The sequence below is a fragment of the Phoenix dactylifera genome, chromosome 14 (genome assembly GCF_051530095.1).
Source record: "Phoenix dactylifera cultivar Ajwa chromosome 14, Ajwa_hap1_PhDact_Kaust_v1.1, whole genome shotgun sequence".
NCBI lineage: Eukaryota > Viridiplantae > Streptophyta > Magnoliopsida > Arecales > Arecaceae > Phoenix > Phoenix dactylifera.
Window position 1 is genome coordinate 21,012,788 of NC_143203.1, and position 16,413 is coordinate 21,029,200.

At 38.1% G+C, this 16,413-nt stretch overlaps 1 protein-coding gene and 1 pseudogene across 8 annotated transcripts; one reads left to right on the forward strand and one right to left on the reverse strand.

The window, feature by feature from the left end:
• Window positions 1-1,501: 1,501 nt before the first annotated feature.
• LOC103719313 (serine carboxypeptidase-like 26) lies at window positions 1,502-6,322 on the reverse strand. 4 transcript variants are annotated; one of them, XM_039132544.3, is made up of 10 exons: window positions 5,910-6,322; window positions 5,641-5,748; window positions 5,314-5,409; window positions 5,110-5,202; window positions 4,599-4,687; window positions 3,589-3,849; window positions 3,292-3,440; window positions 3,107-3,202; window positions 1,934-2,028; window positions 1,502-1,802 (listed from the first exon to the last, which is right to left on the reverse strand). In XM_039132544.3, the coding sequence occupies exons 1-10, from the start codon at window positions 6,184-6,186 to the stop codon at window positions 1,588-1,590; spliced, it is 1,479 nt and encodes a 492-aa protein (XP_038988472.3). In that variant the 5' UTR covers window positions 6,187-6,322; the 3' UTR covers window positions 1,502-1,587. The 4 variants fall into 4 exon arrangements, with proteins under 4 accessions (XP_038988472.3, XP_038988473.3, XP_038988471.3 ...); XM_039132545.3 differs by having other exon boundaries at window positions 1,934-2,039; window positions 5,910-6,316; XM_039132543.3 differs by having other exon boundaries at window positions 3,292-3,446; window positions 5,910-6,316.
• A 4,295-nt stretch (window positions 6,323-10,617) lies between these two features.
• On the forward strand, window positions 10,618-15,610 carry LOC103717520 (pentatricopeptide repeat-containing protein At4g21065 pseudogene; annotated as a pseudogene). Of its 4 annotated transcripts, none has more exons than XR_016398349.1 (4): window positions 10,618-12,443; window positions 14,099-14,217; window positions 14,310-14,475; window positions 14,575-15,610. The product of XR_016398349.1 is annotated as a pentatricopeptide repeat-containing protein At4g21065 pseudogene, transcript variant X2 (transcript). The 4 variants fall into 4 exon arrangements; XR_016398348.1 differs by having other exon boundaries at window positions 14,316-14,475; XR_015973131.2 differs by lacking the exon at window positions 14,310-14,475 and having other exon boundaries at window positions 15,075-15,610.
• The last annotated feature ends 803 nt before the right edge of the window (window positions 15,611-16,413 follow it).

The following is a 16,413-nucleotide window of genomic DNA, read 5'->3' on the forward strand; positions in this document are numbered from 1 at the left end:
AAGAACCTCTAAATCTACGCATGCTTCCATATTCCTGTACAAATTGTTTCATGACACAGCCCATCACAATCCATGCCTTAGATCCATAATATTCAATTTGCTTCAATACAGTCCATATGAATACTATGTAATTCGTATTCGTGTTTGGTTTTTGGTTGCTGAATAAGGCCCTGTTTAGCATTGCTTTTTGTTGGTGTAGTCCCTCCTCATGTGGGACTCACCTTATTTGAAAATTTAAAAAAAATATAAGATAATATGGCAGTGTTTTTGTTTTCCAAAATAGCTTAGCCTGGTAGTATAGTAACCATGAGAAACCGAGTAACATGGACTATAGGAAACAGAAAAGAAAATAAGAAAGAAACGGAGAAGAAAAAGAGAAATAAAAGGGTGCTACATTATCGGATGATCAGATAGTTGATTTTATCTAGATTTGACTGAATTTCAGTATATTGTTTCCAACATTGAGAGCTACAGTTTGAAAGCTAACCAAAGATATTATTTAGATTTCTTAATTTTGTATAACTACTCAAGATCATAATTTTGTCTACCCTCCGAATTAAGATTTGTTATCCTTGCTAGGTGAAGAGTTCAAATCCAATCTAATCTAATCATTGATACAATGAACGGGCCATGATCAGCTATAAAACGACTTTTATAGCAAGGTCCACTAATTTACATAAGCTGCGGGCCTACTTTGTTCTAATATTATTTATGATGACTAAAAAAGACCAGTCAAAAAATATTATTTTAGCTCATTGGCCCGTACAAAGACTAAACATATACGTGCAATGGTCCTTTCACAACAATCCTTTTCAACTCTGAATATATTTTCTCCTATTGGGGAGATGGAGAATTTTAATACCGAAGGACTCGTTATATATATATATATATATATCCTCCATCCTTATGTGTAAGCCAACTGAACTCCCACCAGGATCTTGATCCATTACTCTTCAACCAATTCTGTTGCCCAACTACTCTTCTGGGTGTGCCGTTCTTCTTAGCATGTCATCGCTCCAAATACTACATCATTAGAAGAGTCCACTCTTCCAAAAATCATTAAAGGGATAGTCTCATCGCCCATCGTTATAAGAATCCACTCAACTGTAATTAGGTACCATACATACTGCATGATGATAATATAATTGTTATGCGCCGGTACCGCAGTATCTGATTAATCTTGGTTCAAATATATTAGAGAAAGGATTAGAAGTATGCCTATGCCTACTAAGATAAATTTGACCTCAGCAATCTTGGTTTTCAGAGACATGGCCAGGTCTTGGCAGTTCCCATGCACAACTTTAAGTGGGCCTATTGGCATCCCTAATGGAATTACTGATAGCTGAGATATATTTCAGCCAGGTTTAGGCCTAGATATTGGCAAGCTTCCAAGGACATGGTTCTCCTTACTGTTGAGGTCCAGCTTGGACACAGCCTTGCAATAGCCCCACTTGCTGTAGGTTGCACAAATAAGAATTTCATGGCACAAACAACAAGAAACTGAGCTTTACAAGCAATTTTACTTTTTCTCCGCTGACCAACAAGCAGTTCTTTCTCATGGCCTCATTCCAAATTCCCCATGCCCTTTCAACACATATACAAATGCATTCTGTCAAGGAAGAAAGAGAAGGCATACAATTGTGAGCATGGAGATATCACTTGTGTTTGGGGAGCTGTTGGCCCATCAAAAAGGTGTTGATGAGCACAAGGGCCTCTGCAGGCATGCTGAGAGGCACCAAATGGCCTGCTCCTCTGACTGTTGCCATGGTCAGCCCTTGGTACTCCACAAACCTCCCACCAACCTGCAGTTGCAGAACTCCAGCATCAGTCATCAGAAAAGCTGAATCTTTTCATGTGAATGCTATGCTCAGAGTGGCTCCCAGTCTCTCTGGCTCAGAGATGCTGTTCTATTTTAGTGTTTGATTTAACTGACCTGGTTGTTGTGATACCAAGGCTGCCACTGAGACTTGAGGGGGAGGCCCAGAGATTCCACACAGTATCTTGTCCCAATTACTGGAACCCTGCCATCTGTGTCTCCACTTCACGAGACCAAAAGAAACAGGTGAATGGAAAGATAGATGCATGAAGAAAACAACAAGCACTAGTAACCAACTATGCCAGCTCTGTGGGAATCTGCTCAAAATTTATGTGATGCAGCAAACCTTTCTCTCACTCTCTCTCTCTCTCGCTCACCACCATCACAACAAACAATAACAAATTATCCACTTGCTGTTGTCTTCCTTTTTTAAATATTTCTTTTTAACTATTTCATCTCTAGAAAAAAAATCTTTTAAAACAGAGTCACTACCGAAGTATGTGAACCCATGGGTCCAAGCGAGTGAGAGAGACAAGCTCTAGAATCAAAACAACCCAAGCTAAATCATATGTGATCTCTTCTTGGAAAGGTTACAAAGGAGCAGCCCAGATATCCTGTGATCTGTATATTTATTCAAATTCTGCGGTTCACCGCATTAGTGATCAAAATTCAGTTTTAACTCTAGACCAATTATATGCCGAAAGTTCGAAATAAAGTTTAATTTAGATGAGGCTTGTAGCGAATTATGAATCATGTACTCATATTCAATATGACAGGTAAACAATGCCATGCAAGCAAAATCATATGGTTAGCTTCAAGTATTTTGTAAGTCAAATAAGGATGGTGCAGGGACAAGAAATTTTACTGATACAAACTTCTTTTGATTGTTCTCATTCATTAGGTGCAATGTTGTGCGTGTCATGATTTAGTGTAAAGTTGGATAACATGTTTGAATTAGCTTCAAAAAAGGTCTGAAATCATTATGTCCAGGCAGGAATGATCTGATATAGGAGTTTTTTCCAAAACCTATTTTATTCTAGATTCTTAGTGTCTTCTCAGATCATACTTTGTAGGTTCAAAAAGTCCCCTTTCTTCTTAAAAGATTTATTTTCACACAAAGCAGACAATGATCATCTTGCTTTTCCACTAATTTAAAATGAAAAGAATGAAAGCGAGAAAGAAAGAATCATACGAATTCTTGCTTTTCCTTTACGTGAATGAGTGTGTTTTGGGCTAAAGTTGACGGAGACAAAAAGGAAGAATGAGAGTTAAAAAGGATACAGACCAGACCTGTAAACCCATATCCTTAGGCCAGCTTTGATGAGCTTCGAGTAGATTGGAAGGACAGAGGATACAGTGAAGTTGTACGCGTTCAATATGGAATCACTGATAAAAATATTGAAATCAATAAATTGCTACCCATGCAAATGATATATATATAACATGACAAAGGGTTCTTTAGTAGGTAAACTCACTTGCAAACTTTCCACGTTCCATTAATCTTTCCACCAACATGTGCATGAAGTGATTTCTGCACATCAGGCTTATTGAAGTATTCCTCAGCATAGTTTGAGAAACATGGATCATAACCCGAGTACATTCGAAGTTTCCTTAAGAAACTTCTCTGCATCTTCAAAAACATTTTTCACTGATGTCAGCCCAATCTCAAAAATAATCAACTTGGCCTACATATAAATAGAGAAACAATTGTGCAATATCTCATATCAAGGTTCTAATTACTTTGTTTGATCATGATATGTTTCACAAGTCACCTTAGCATTAGTTTCATAGGTCGACGATGATGCTTGAGCAAGGTTACACTTAGGTGCATAAATATTGTAGATGTCGATGTCTTTGTACTGATCAAAGACCATGTTCATGGCATTGCTGCATTCATGTGTCCAGTTGAAGAGCCTGAAATCACAAACCTTGTTTACAAGCCTGTATGCTCGATCAGACACGACCGTATGGCTCCATGCGTACTCCACCAGTCCCTTCGAGTCATAGTAATCATCGGTTTCAGGATTACCAACCTGCAATCCATCCATTGGAATGTGGAATACAGGTGAAAGCAAACAGATGATCAGTCAACTGAGGCAGGTTGACTTTGAGGTATGAATAACTATTTTCGCAGCAGGAGAAGGAGACTTATAGCTGCTAGCTATCTGTAAGCTTGTGAGGACAATGCCAGAGTTGCTAAATGTCTTAGAGGAATAATATCAAGAGCAAAACCATTGTAAAATGGGAGGATGTGAGTAGATGGAACTGAGTTTGGACTGGACCACACTTGGCATGATTTGGATCTAATCTGTACCCAAAGTTGAGACCTCTAGAATGAGATGGGTCTCAAATTACAAGCCAAAATCCAACCATACAATGGACCTCGCAAAATAAAGCTTGTCTCAACTAGCCTCGTCAAAGTCAAGAAAAGTTAGCGCAAAAACAACTGAGTCTTAACTCCTTCAACTTTAGAACCTGTCAAACTTAACTAAAGAAGCAAACTAAGCTACCCAATCTACCTAGCAAATTGGTTCCATTCTTCAAGTTGGATCAAAGAAGGCAAGATGCAGACCAACCCAATCCACTCGCAAGCATAATTTGATTGTCATGTTACACATGGTTGTGCATCTTTTATATGCTAGTGTATTCACATTTTCTTTGTTATTATTTGTCTTTTGGATTATATGGATGCTGAAGGGTGCAAGGAAACATATGAATGACTGCACGGACAAAAAATGTAAGTTTTCTAGGTAGAAACAGATGATAGATCTTTAAAACTTACAATGAAGCCTTTCAAGTTGATATATGGGTAGTTTTTTCTGTCCTTGTTGCGGTCATAGACAAGCTCAGCTAGCTGGGGCACATAGTGACCTGCAAGACAGAGTAATATTTTCTTCTGACTTGAAAAAAGAGAACTATATAGATGGTTACCAATGCCTTGTTTTACTAATAGAAAAAAAAAGAAGCTTTTATGGGCATTGAAACAAGAGGGCCCATCCACTACCCTGAGGATTGATTTGACTTTTGGATGGTATCCAAAGAAAAGTTTAGCTAAAAGACAATGGGACACACTGGCTTCTGGCTCCTTCAAAGAAAAAGAAACTAAGAGTCACTTTGTCTTTTCGGCTTTTTTTTTTTACCAGGGTCCTTAAAGTGGCCCTGCCCCACTTTTTTACCCAGTAATCTTCTATGATCCATCAATTAATTTCACAAGCTGACATGTAACAATTAATTCAGCAGTGAAGCAAAATTAGAGTGTTGGTTGCTTTGGTGAGACTAGATTTTAGCCTTACCTGCATAGCTCTCTCCTGATATATAGAAGTCTTGGGCTTGGTACTGGGGAAACATTCTGAACCAATTTAGTAGAAAGCTATAAGCATCCTCCGCTGCAATGGTCACAACCAAGGGAAAAAAGTAAGTTTGATTTATACACCATCAACTTTTACATGCATACGAACATATATGGCATCTTTCAAACAGATTGGAAAATTGATTACCCACAAATCCATCTTCTAGTTTGTTCAGGTCAGAGGGAGTATTGGTGTAGGAGAACCCTACTCCAATTGGGGACTCTAAGAATAGCAAATTTGCTTCTGCAAGAAGGGGAACACCAAAACATTTGAGTTGCTGACAGTTATAAATACCATAACATAGTCTTAAAAATATATACTTAAATTTGAGAGAGATATCTTAATGTGTTTGCTTTGAGACTTTAAAAAGTCCAAAAAAAACAGATTGATGGATCCATTAACTTACTGTAGGAGAGCACAAAAGTAACATGAATTATAAAAGGAATTGCAAATGCTGTAGGATTGTCATAAGACCTTTATTCCAAGCATATTTATTGAACTCAAGCCCTGTTCCATGTCTCTTAACCCTGAGAGGACCCAGCTCCACAGCTGCCCCATAGCCTATTGATGAACAACCAGGGCCTAGAAAACAAGAGGAAAGAAGAAAAAAAAAAGAAGAAAGGAAACTTCCTTTTTGAGGTCCAAACACCAACTCCGGTTCAAACTATAAAAGATGATTAAATGCATATGGTATGGCTATTTATTGCTCATGATTGTTGAGGATGAAAAAAAAAAATGATTACCTCCATTGAGCCAAAGAAGAAGAGGTCTCTTGGAGGGCTCAGTTTGAGCCTCAAAGAACCAATAGAAGAGGGCCCTCCCATTCTCTCTGTTGACTGTTATGTAGCCTGAGAAATGTGAGAGGGATGGGCTCTTGGGTTGGCCAGGGAGATTATATACTCTATCAGACTCTTGTTCATCTTGGTATAGTTCCTCTTCTTGCAGAGATTTAATGCTTTTGATCAAGGAAAGAAAGAAGAGTATGGTAATGAGGGTGGCAAAGATAAAGAAGGGTCTCATGGGAGATGTCAAAATTTCTGAACTTATGAATTATAAGTGTAGAAAAAGGAGGGATAAGCCGGGGATGGTTGGGGTGGTGAGAATCATACTTATATGGTGTTTCTGTACGTGGATATCATATCATATCATATCATAATCAGTATAGGGAACCACAAGGTTTGTCCCTGTTGTGACAGGGCCACTTAGGGAACAAAAATAGTCACATGATATAGTTGAGCATTCCGAAGAGCTATAAGATGGGACCACAATTTGATCTTGCCAACTCCAATCTGGATAGCAATAGTAGGACTCTTCTCTTATCAACTTTAGAATATAATGGTAGTTAAATTTTTTAGTGTGCTTGACTAATTGTAGTGCATCAGTTTCAAAAATTCAAGGAAACTGCATGCATAGACTTGGATAGATGTTTTATTGATGCTTGCAAAGATGGCACTCATAAGTCAAGCGTTCAAAAGAGTTGTACTTGTGCATGGAAGAGTGAAAAATGCATCACAAGTTTGAAAAAAGTTCAGAATTTTAAGCATAAGAAATGACTGAATTGTGAATTGTGAAATTGGTGAAGTCATTATCTGGAAATATTGGAGGGAGCAAAAACAAGACAAAAACAGCAACACTAGATAACAGTCATGAACTATTGGCGAACACTTTACCCTGCATGAGTGGCGGAGCTTACAGAGAATTAGCAGATAGGTGCAGTCAACTTGTATAGATCGATTTCATAAGCAAATCCTGATCGGAGCATTCTTACACTTTCGATGCTTCATTTATCTGGAAGAATCTAAGACCTTTCCCACCATTTAATTGCTCAAGTTCAAATGCCAGTTGAAAACATACGGCAATCAGATAATGTGTGGGAAAAAATCTTCAACATCAATAGAGATATTGAAGTAGTCAAAATGCATTTGTAAATATCCGTATGGGCATGTATTTAGTCCCACATCAGCTATGCACTGGGTAGATCTTGGGTATTTATATAGGATCGAGAAATCCAAATAGTATTTTCTAACTAGTTTTTTTGGGTGAGATCTGACAAATAGTATTGGAGCGAATCCGGTTCATAACCGATGTAGACTAGGGAGCACCATAGCACAAGCCCGTTTAGGTTAATCGTAAATTGATTGTAATTTTTGTGACTGAAATTAAATAAACTTAGATCCTTAGCTCGGCAAGGAATGCCATGATTTAAACAAGAAAAATATATGAGGACTCTTGCAGGCGTATGTTCAATTCCATATTAGCTATGCACTAAATACATATTAAATACTTATACAGAGCCAAGGAACCAGGTAATATTTTTCAGTTAATTTTTTTGGATAAGGTCCTGAATCATGACAACATTAACTGGGGATCACGAATCAAGAATCTTGTGAAATCTCTGTAGTGCTGGAGACTGGAGAGTAACTTTTGTTGGATATATCCTTCAGTCCTAATTATTCTTTCTTTGCAGACCATTGAAGAGCATATGCAAAAGCCTATTTGAGTCACTCAATTTCTTAGTAATCACTCTTAAAATACAAATGCAAGCATTAAGGATTGTGAACCGGATCCAAAGTTCCCAAGGTTACCTTTCTCTACCTGCAAATATTAAGTCGGATGCTTAATTCAAAAGTTTCGATTTAGCTCTGGACTCCATCAAGCGATCTCCATGTGTCGGTTGCTGAATGAGAGATTTTGGCTACAATTAATCTTAGGTCAGGTGCATCTAGCTTTATTCATCTAATCAAGAGTAGATCCGGACCACTAGTAGGATTAGGTTACTTGATCTGGACCAAGATACACTCTCAAACTGTATATACTTTTCCTGACAAAGATGCCATTCAACTGTTATATATTCTTCTGAGGACAAAATGGAGGACTGTCCCTTCTTCCTCATTTCAAGGCTAATGCTGAGAAGCCTCTTTTCCAGAGGTGGCTACGTTAAGGCTTCCATTACAATCTCCTAAAGACCCATCATACAAGGAGGCTACCCAGACCCTGTGCATCAATGTCTGGACAAGAGAACCCCCTATCTTGATGGATATCCCCACTAGAATCTCAGGACTTTTCTGAACTTTTCATAGGTTGCAAGACTTTTCGAGAAGTATGAAGACTGAAAGCTGAACACTAGCTACCGTCAGAGCAAAAAATAAGAGAAAGAAGCAAGATTAGGATTTAGGAGTACAAATTTGTGGGATAGCCTGACATCCGAAAAGCAAACAGAGAGCTCATATTTGTAAACTAATCCAATTTTGAAAAAAAGTTATAGTAAACTTGACTCAATTGGGGAAAAGAAAAATTTTTTTCAAGCCGCTCAATGCGAATTCTTCAAAAAAAATAAAAAAAATAGAAAACTCGTTGATCTAAAACTGATGTATACAACTCTATTTATAATAATGAGGTCCATCTCACAGATGAGTCCTAAAGCTTAGCTCAAGGATGAAATTACTTTTAAATCCACTGCACCATCATACATATAACATCTATTGTGTACAACCAAATTAATCTCATTGACTGATAGTGCAACCCAATTTGAAATTTGCGCAGACTTTTTCAGCATGAATCCCTGAAGTGTGGTTACACTGACTTAAAGCCAATCAAATCTCTCTCTCTCTCTCTCTCTATCTATCTATCTCTCTTATCACTCACACACACAGCTAATTGGTGGCTTACCAACAGTGGCTAGAAAGCATATTTGGGGCGGCTCAAGAAACGTCAACCATGAGGGCATCTCCATAGTGAGTCCCAGGAAGGAGATGTTGGCCTTTGAATGGTGACTGATTTCTGAGTTAAAATCTATATCTTTGTGTTGGTTTGTTCTGGATTCTCAGTCGTCTCGAAGACCGTGAGAAAGCTACTAAGAGAAAAAATTAACACTAAAAGACATCTTTTTTTGCATGGGTCTGAAAATTCAAAATACTTTGGGCATCAAGAAGAAGCTTTGTTTTGTTTGGTTGCTTGGCAGTACATAGATAAGAGCATTGAATAGTTAAAAAGCCAAAATTTTCTGGCTCATGATACAACATTTTGATAATAAGCACACTCACAATAGACAAATCAATAAAGGTGGTGTCACTTGAATTGGTTCCTAACCTTCAAGACATGTAACAAGAAAAAACTTGGAGAAGCATTCATTTTCATAGCCATTGCTCTAAAAAGGAAGTGTATCCCGTAATAACAAAATATAAATTGGATCGAATACCAGCGGTTGATACAAAACGTCTGCCAGGGGTGCATTTTAAGACTCGCCAAGAAGCTTCAAAGAGTTCCTATAAGCCCCCGCTTCAGTGTATTGACTCAAAAAAAAAATACTTCCCATTGAAGAATCCTTATGTTCTAAGAAAGAGACATTTTGGTTCTTTGCTGTTTATGTAGCAAGGTTCAAAGGTCAAGAGGCTGAAGATGTTAGAATAACTTCAAAATATGGGCTTACACTGATTGCGTATTTTTGTTTTATAAAACGGGTTAGACGTATGGATCAGAATGGTACTATGGTTAAGCCCAATAGAATCCTTCATGCAAAATTATTTAGAAATCTTCAAGATTTCATTTTTTTCATCCTAAAGCCCGAAACTTCTAAATCTAATTCAGTAATTAAGCATAAACCATTTTTCTTGCCTAACTCATGAAGATCTACTAAGTAAATATTTCTTTGCCTTTGTCCTACAAGTACAATGCTATTATCTTTAGGATTTGTGATTATGCATACAGATGCTTCAAATGTAACTTTAAATCCTTTATCACAAAATTGACTTATGCTAAGAAGGTTATGTTTCAAACCCTTAACTAATAAAACATTTTCTATAAAAATAGATGGAGCAATGAAAATTTTACCTTGCCATTTATGTTGAACTTCTCTTTAACATTATCCGACCAAACCTCTTCTAGAACTAAACATTTCGCTCGAACTCTTGCGGTCGGACTTCTTGTAAGCTCATGCTATCCTCCTTTGGTAACACCATGGATGCAAATAACTTTTTTCTTATATAGTAAGTTGAACTTTGTCCATCAATTCTCCAACCAATAAAGGAATTTAAATCTCTCTATATAACATAACTTCCGCTACATACACTAGTGAATAAGGTGTTACCCAAATAAGAAAGTTCTAGCTATTGTGCATGCAAAGACTTATGATGGTGTGTATTTGATACTACTTCTATTATATAATACGGAGATCTTGAGTATTGATAAAAAGTCAAGAAATAAAAGCAATATCTTTTAACCAGTCTTTTTAGATAAAATCTTTAGTCATCACAAATAATATCGGAGTAAATCTGGTTCATAGTTTATACGGACTAAATGATAATATTACATCAATCATATAATAGGAAGATTTTGAGCACTTATAAATGACCGAATTCAGAATTTTGGTTCAGAGAGAAGAACAAGCGGATCGTCTCATGGTAGTAGCACTAAGAAAGGATATCCGAGCCTTTGGTTTCATCGTAGCCGTCCATGTAAGTTGATTGCCTGCTTATTTGCATTTCACGCGCCAACCAAAACCGAACCATGCTGCGCGGCTCTATAACGCCCAAGAATCTCGTCATTGTCCTCCGCGCCACCACCTCCATCTCCCGAGCCCGCCTCTCCTCCGCGGCCGGCGACCAAACCCCTCCCTGGATCTCCTCCAACCAAATAATTCAACGCCACCCCCGCCTTCTTTCCCTCGAGACATGCGACTCCCCGCGCCAGCTCCAACCCATCCTCGCCTACGCCATCGTCTCCGGCCTCTTCCGCAACCCCTTCGTCGCCAGCCGCGTCCTCCACTCCGCCGTCTCCTCCTCCCCGCCCCCTGACCTTGCCTTCGCCTCTCTTATCTTCTCCCAGATGGAAAAGCCCAACCTCTTCTCTTGGAACGCCATCATCAGAGCCCTCGCCGCTTCTGAAGACCGCTCCCCTTCGGCCGCCTTCTCCGTGTATGCCGAAATGCTCCAGAGAGGAACTCTCCCAGATAAGTACACCTTCCCTTTCTTGCTCAAGGCTTGCCGCTCTTCTCGTGATCTCTATTTGGGTAGATTGGGTCATGCTCATGCCTTAGTTCTGGATTTTGTTGCTGATCCGTTTGTGCAGACAGCGATTGTGCGGATGTATTTGTCATGTGGGTGTCTAGGACATGCACGCAAGGCGTTCGATGGAATGCCCCATAGAGATGTTGTCGCATGGACTGCGATGATCTCAGGTCTAATCGACCAAGGTTGCCATTGGGAGGCATTGGAGGTGCTTAATGAGATGAGGTTTAGCGGTTTGGATGCAAGTCCTAATGTTGCTACGATGGTCTCCGCCATGTCGGCATGTGCGAATGTGGGGTCTCTGGTTCATGCCAAGGGCTTGCATTCATATGTGGAGAAAGTTGGCTTAGAAGGGGATGTTTTCATTAGGAATTCATTGATTGACATGTATGCAAAGTGCGGGAGCATTGCTCGTGCTGTTCAAGTGTTTCATAGCATGAGTGAGAGGGACTTGCATTCCTGGACAACCTTAATTACTGGCTTGGCTTCACATGGGTTTGGTAAGGAAGCTCTTGATGTATTCTCACAGATGCAAAGTATGGGTGTTATGCCAGATGCGACCACCTTTGTCGTGGTTCTTTCTGCTTGCAGCCATGCAGGTTTGGCAGTCGAGGGGCTTGAGATTTTTTACTCCATGGAGAGGGTACATGGAGTTGTGCCAGAGCTCAAGCATTATGGGTGCATGGTGGATCTTTTAAGTAGGGCAGGACTCTTAGATCGTGCCTACAAGCTTGTCTCAAGCATGCCCATAGAACCCAACTTGGCGATTCTGGGGGCTTTGTTGAGTGCATGTAGAATTCATGATAATTTAGAGATAGCAGAACTTGTTTCAAAGAAAATTAAGTCAATCTGCAGGTACAAAGGAGGTGTCCATGTGCTTCTATCAAATATGTATGCAAATAAACAACAATGGAATGAAGTAGCTTCAATCAGGGAGATGACAGGAAGGGATGCAAGTAAGCCTCCAGGGTGGAGTTGGATTGAAGTGAGAGGTGTCATTCATGAGTTCTTGGTTGAGGACAGATCACATCCACATTATGAGGAGATGCATTTGGTGTTGCATGGATTGGGGAAATTGATGGAAGAATTTATTTAATATGAGCTCCATTCAGAAGACAATATCTCTGATCAGAGTTTGTCTTGAAACAGTTTGGATTAAAGTTTGATGGTAATAGATTGAATTCTGCTCCGTTGATCGTGCTCTCCAGCAATGAGCTATATCCTGGCTAATCAATCAGGGCACAAATGAAAATGGAGGAATATTGTTCTAAGGTACTAAATGAGTAGCCTTACTTTTTTCAGATGATGCAGTTAACCAAGGACTTGAAACAATGATTACACGTTTTGGTAGAACTGGATGGGGGCTGCATTTGGAAGGAATTATATTCACTAATTATTTTTTAGTCCTTGAAGAAGAGAAGGCAAATTAGTAATTGGAACCAATCCAAATTTTTCTAACAAAAAGAAGTCCTTGGAGGTTGTAATTTAGCATTATCTTGATCAAAGAATTGAAATTTAGAATTGGATCTAGTATCTTCATGCTAATTAATTCATTCAATGATTGTCTAATACAAGAGACAAATACTCTGGAGCTCTCAAGTGGAAAAAGGAGAGATGTTGATCAATTGCATCTTTCTAGAATTTCAATGGTCCATTTGTCAGAAAAGTGAGGAACGGCCCATGTGTATTGTTTCTTCTTTTTTATTTGTATATTCTGAATTTATAAGACCTAAGTTCCTCCTAACATTGTGACACTGACGCTTTGTAAATACACTTCTGTGTGCATTTTATGTTAATAAGATTCCTCCAAATGGAACTTCAGTTGGTATGCGTAGTATTTAGCAATGCCATATGATATACTTTGTACTGATTGGTAGATTCACCATGTTTTAATTTGAAAGTCAGTAAGAAAGAAGTTGAATAAGGGGAAAAGTTTTAAAGTCCAAAAAAGGAAATACAAGAATACATTTAGTTGATGAAAATATTAAACAAATAAAAAGAACTAGTGTAAATTAGGATATTAATGTATGAATGCATGCAAAATGACTATGGAGAATCTACTAACAAAAACAAAGGGGGTTGACTATAACCAAATGGTGATTGATTGTCAAAGAGCGGGCAAATAATTTATAAATTGTTGAGTAGTTAATAATTTATTTAGTTATATATTGTAAAGAATTCTGTAAAATTTTAGATATAATTTATTTGGAGTCTTGAATGGTGTTTCTAAAATTTTAGATGTTTAGACGTTTGTTTGTCAAGAAAAAAACAGTATACTAAAGTAAAGCTCATGAAGATACTCAATTTTTTTTTGGATGCCGAAGACTAAACTGAGGCTATCATTTTGTATGCCATGGTATTATGAGGATAAAAAAAATAGGCATTGCGCATACAAATCACTAAAAAGATGACTTGCTTTATGTTTATCTTTCAAAAATCACTTTTTGCACATATGCCTCTCTTTTTACCTTGTATTCGAGTGTTGTTCCTTCCATTAAATTTTGACTATCAATAATAATATGTAGCCATTTAATTGTAAACTGTCAACATTATCCATTTTTTGTTTAATCTATCACTTTGATTGATAGAATTAATTCTATCTAAAACACTTTTCAGCTTATCAGCAAGTACTTTATAAATTATGTTGTAAATGACATTGCATGAGCTAATAGGGCGATACTGAGTCATATTTCTGAATTTCTGATTTTTTGGGAAGTCCTTTGTAAGGATTCTATTCATGTGATCTGTCGGTGGGTTCACTGATCTCAAAAACAGTGTCAAACTTTTAGTCTAGAAAAAGTAGATATTTTTTAGAATAGCTAAATACATGAAAAATATTTTATGGAGCACTTGTACAATCGCCCCCTAAACCTTTTTTATGCCCATTTTTATCATCTCATACTGATGGCAATCATTCTTATTTTTAGAGAGAGTGGGCATTCTCTTGGACCATGTTGTCTCTTACAGAGACAAAAGCTTCCTGCTCCTGAGAGATCCAGGCCATGTACAGACCGTCATCAGGGGTTCCACAACTTGGTATGAAACTGTAAGTGCTCGCACTGCCAAACATGTGTTTTGGCAATTTATGTTGATAAAGACAATAATATCAATTCTATTACTAATACGAATAATACTTAGTAACAGTGGTCAAGCAGAAGAGGTGGCTTTGATAAGACAATCGGATTTTCGTAAGGATATGATAAAAAGATCCATGCGTACTCAAAGACATAAAACAGTTACTAAATTCTTTGGATATCTCTGTCTGATGAGACTGGATCTTCTATGCATAAAGAGTGGTTAGATGGTAAAAACGGCTATTTTTATCCCAATTCACCACCCATCAAACTCTAGATTTCTGATTCTGGAGAAGATTGTACCTAAATTTTGAACTCTTTTCATCCAGGTGGCTTCCATAGAGGTGAGAGGACGTGGACTTGGGCAGTGTTCTTATCAACTAAAGCCTTCCTATTTTCCAGTTTCCCCACATGCTTGTTCCAATTTCCTATTAATAATGTATACATAGGGTGGGAAATAGGCCCAGGCCGACCCAAGCCCAAATCCTGGAGCCCAGAACGAGGCCCACATATCGAGCCCAGAACGAGGCCCAAATCCTCGAGCCCGGAACCAGGCGTGAGCCTAGCCCGAGGCCCAACCCACCAACCACTCTCTCTCTCTCTCTCTCTCTCTCTCTCATTGTTTTCAACTCAATTAGAATTACCAAGCTGCTCAATTAAGCTTGTATTGGAATCAGTTCAAAATTAAGTTCGAGTTGAGCTCAAAATAATGATAGATAAATCAAGCGTGATCTCAAATTCAGGTTCAAAATTAATTTTTAATTGAACTTGATTAGACTCAAGGTCAACGAACCTCATCTCAATTAATTACGTGGATGCTCTTGTTTAGTTTAAGCACTGGCGGTGGACTTATGTGCGTGGTGCCGTGCCAAATTGTTTTCATGGGGAGCAATCGAGGATCATAGCTGGATCGACGTGCGAGGATAAGACGATGTGACATGCAAACAAGTCAGGATGCTACCTCCCAGATTTTATGAAAGATAACAAATAAAACCCAGATATACTCTTACTAAATGTTAAAGTTGGAGAACGTATACCACTTCCAGCCGAACAACAGGGAATCTCTACAGGTCTGTACACTGACAGAGAAAACAGTCCCATACTAAAGTGGCAAAATCATATCATCTTGGGAGGATCCGGCACCATTAATATCTTGCATGGGATTCAAGAAATTTATAATCTCGAGGATTCAGCAACAGTCATCACTTCAAAGATTCATAATCAGAGATCTAATCATCCATTGTTGATGGATATTTGGAGGATTAAATCCAGCATTGTTTCATTTGCTGCAAAATATGTTTTCAGGGAGACTCACAGAATAATAGACTGGATGGCGACCACTTATATTGAATCAGTATTGAGAAACCTTGTCTTTATTACTGGACTATCTTCAGCTTTATTACTGACTATTGCAAGTGGTTGTATTTATTCAAGAGCATGGTAAAGCTATCAGGAAGAAAGAAAAAAAAAAAGGGCAGCAAAATCAATGTCAGCATGGGAATCGAAAGCATATCTTCTTCCCTGTCCAAACAAATAATAAAAAAAGAAATCTAGCATTCAGTGCTCAAAGGCATGATCTAAAACGGGTTGTACTACTTACATATCATCTGCCCACATCTTACCAAACTCTATGTACGTCCAATTTAATAGCCCTTGCGAAGCTGGTTATAATACGCTGTATTCTTTACCACAGCTAATGCCAAGGCCCCAACCTCACTGAGATTTTGCTTGTCAAGTCCATCTTGCTCAAAAATTTTTGAAAACTCGGTTCATTTGACCTTAAGACTAATTAAATAATACATAATTATTTCAGTTGAAATTTTGAAATTTCAGTTGAATCAAATCACCGATCCATCCGAAAATATGATTGTCAGATTACTGAGTTGGATCATTAAGTTTTGAATGGGGTTGTTTCACTTAGAATTGTTAGATTCAGTAGCTAATTCAATTAGCAAATCTACCAATTCAATCCAGATTTGATCATTGAGTCAGATCATCAAGTCCAGCGACTCTATATTTTAAAGTAAATATCTACATCGACAATATAGAACTACATAAACCAAAACAAGTAGGACGTATATCAAATTTTAGTGATCTTGACTAGGATCACAAGTATACATCAAATGTTTCTACCTCTTGAATAGATTATATTCTTCGGGCGTGACATG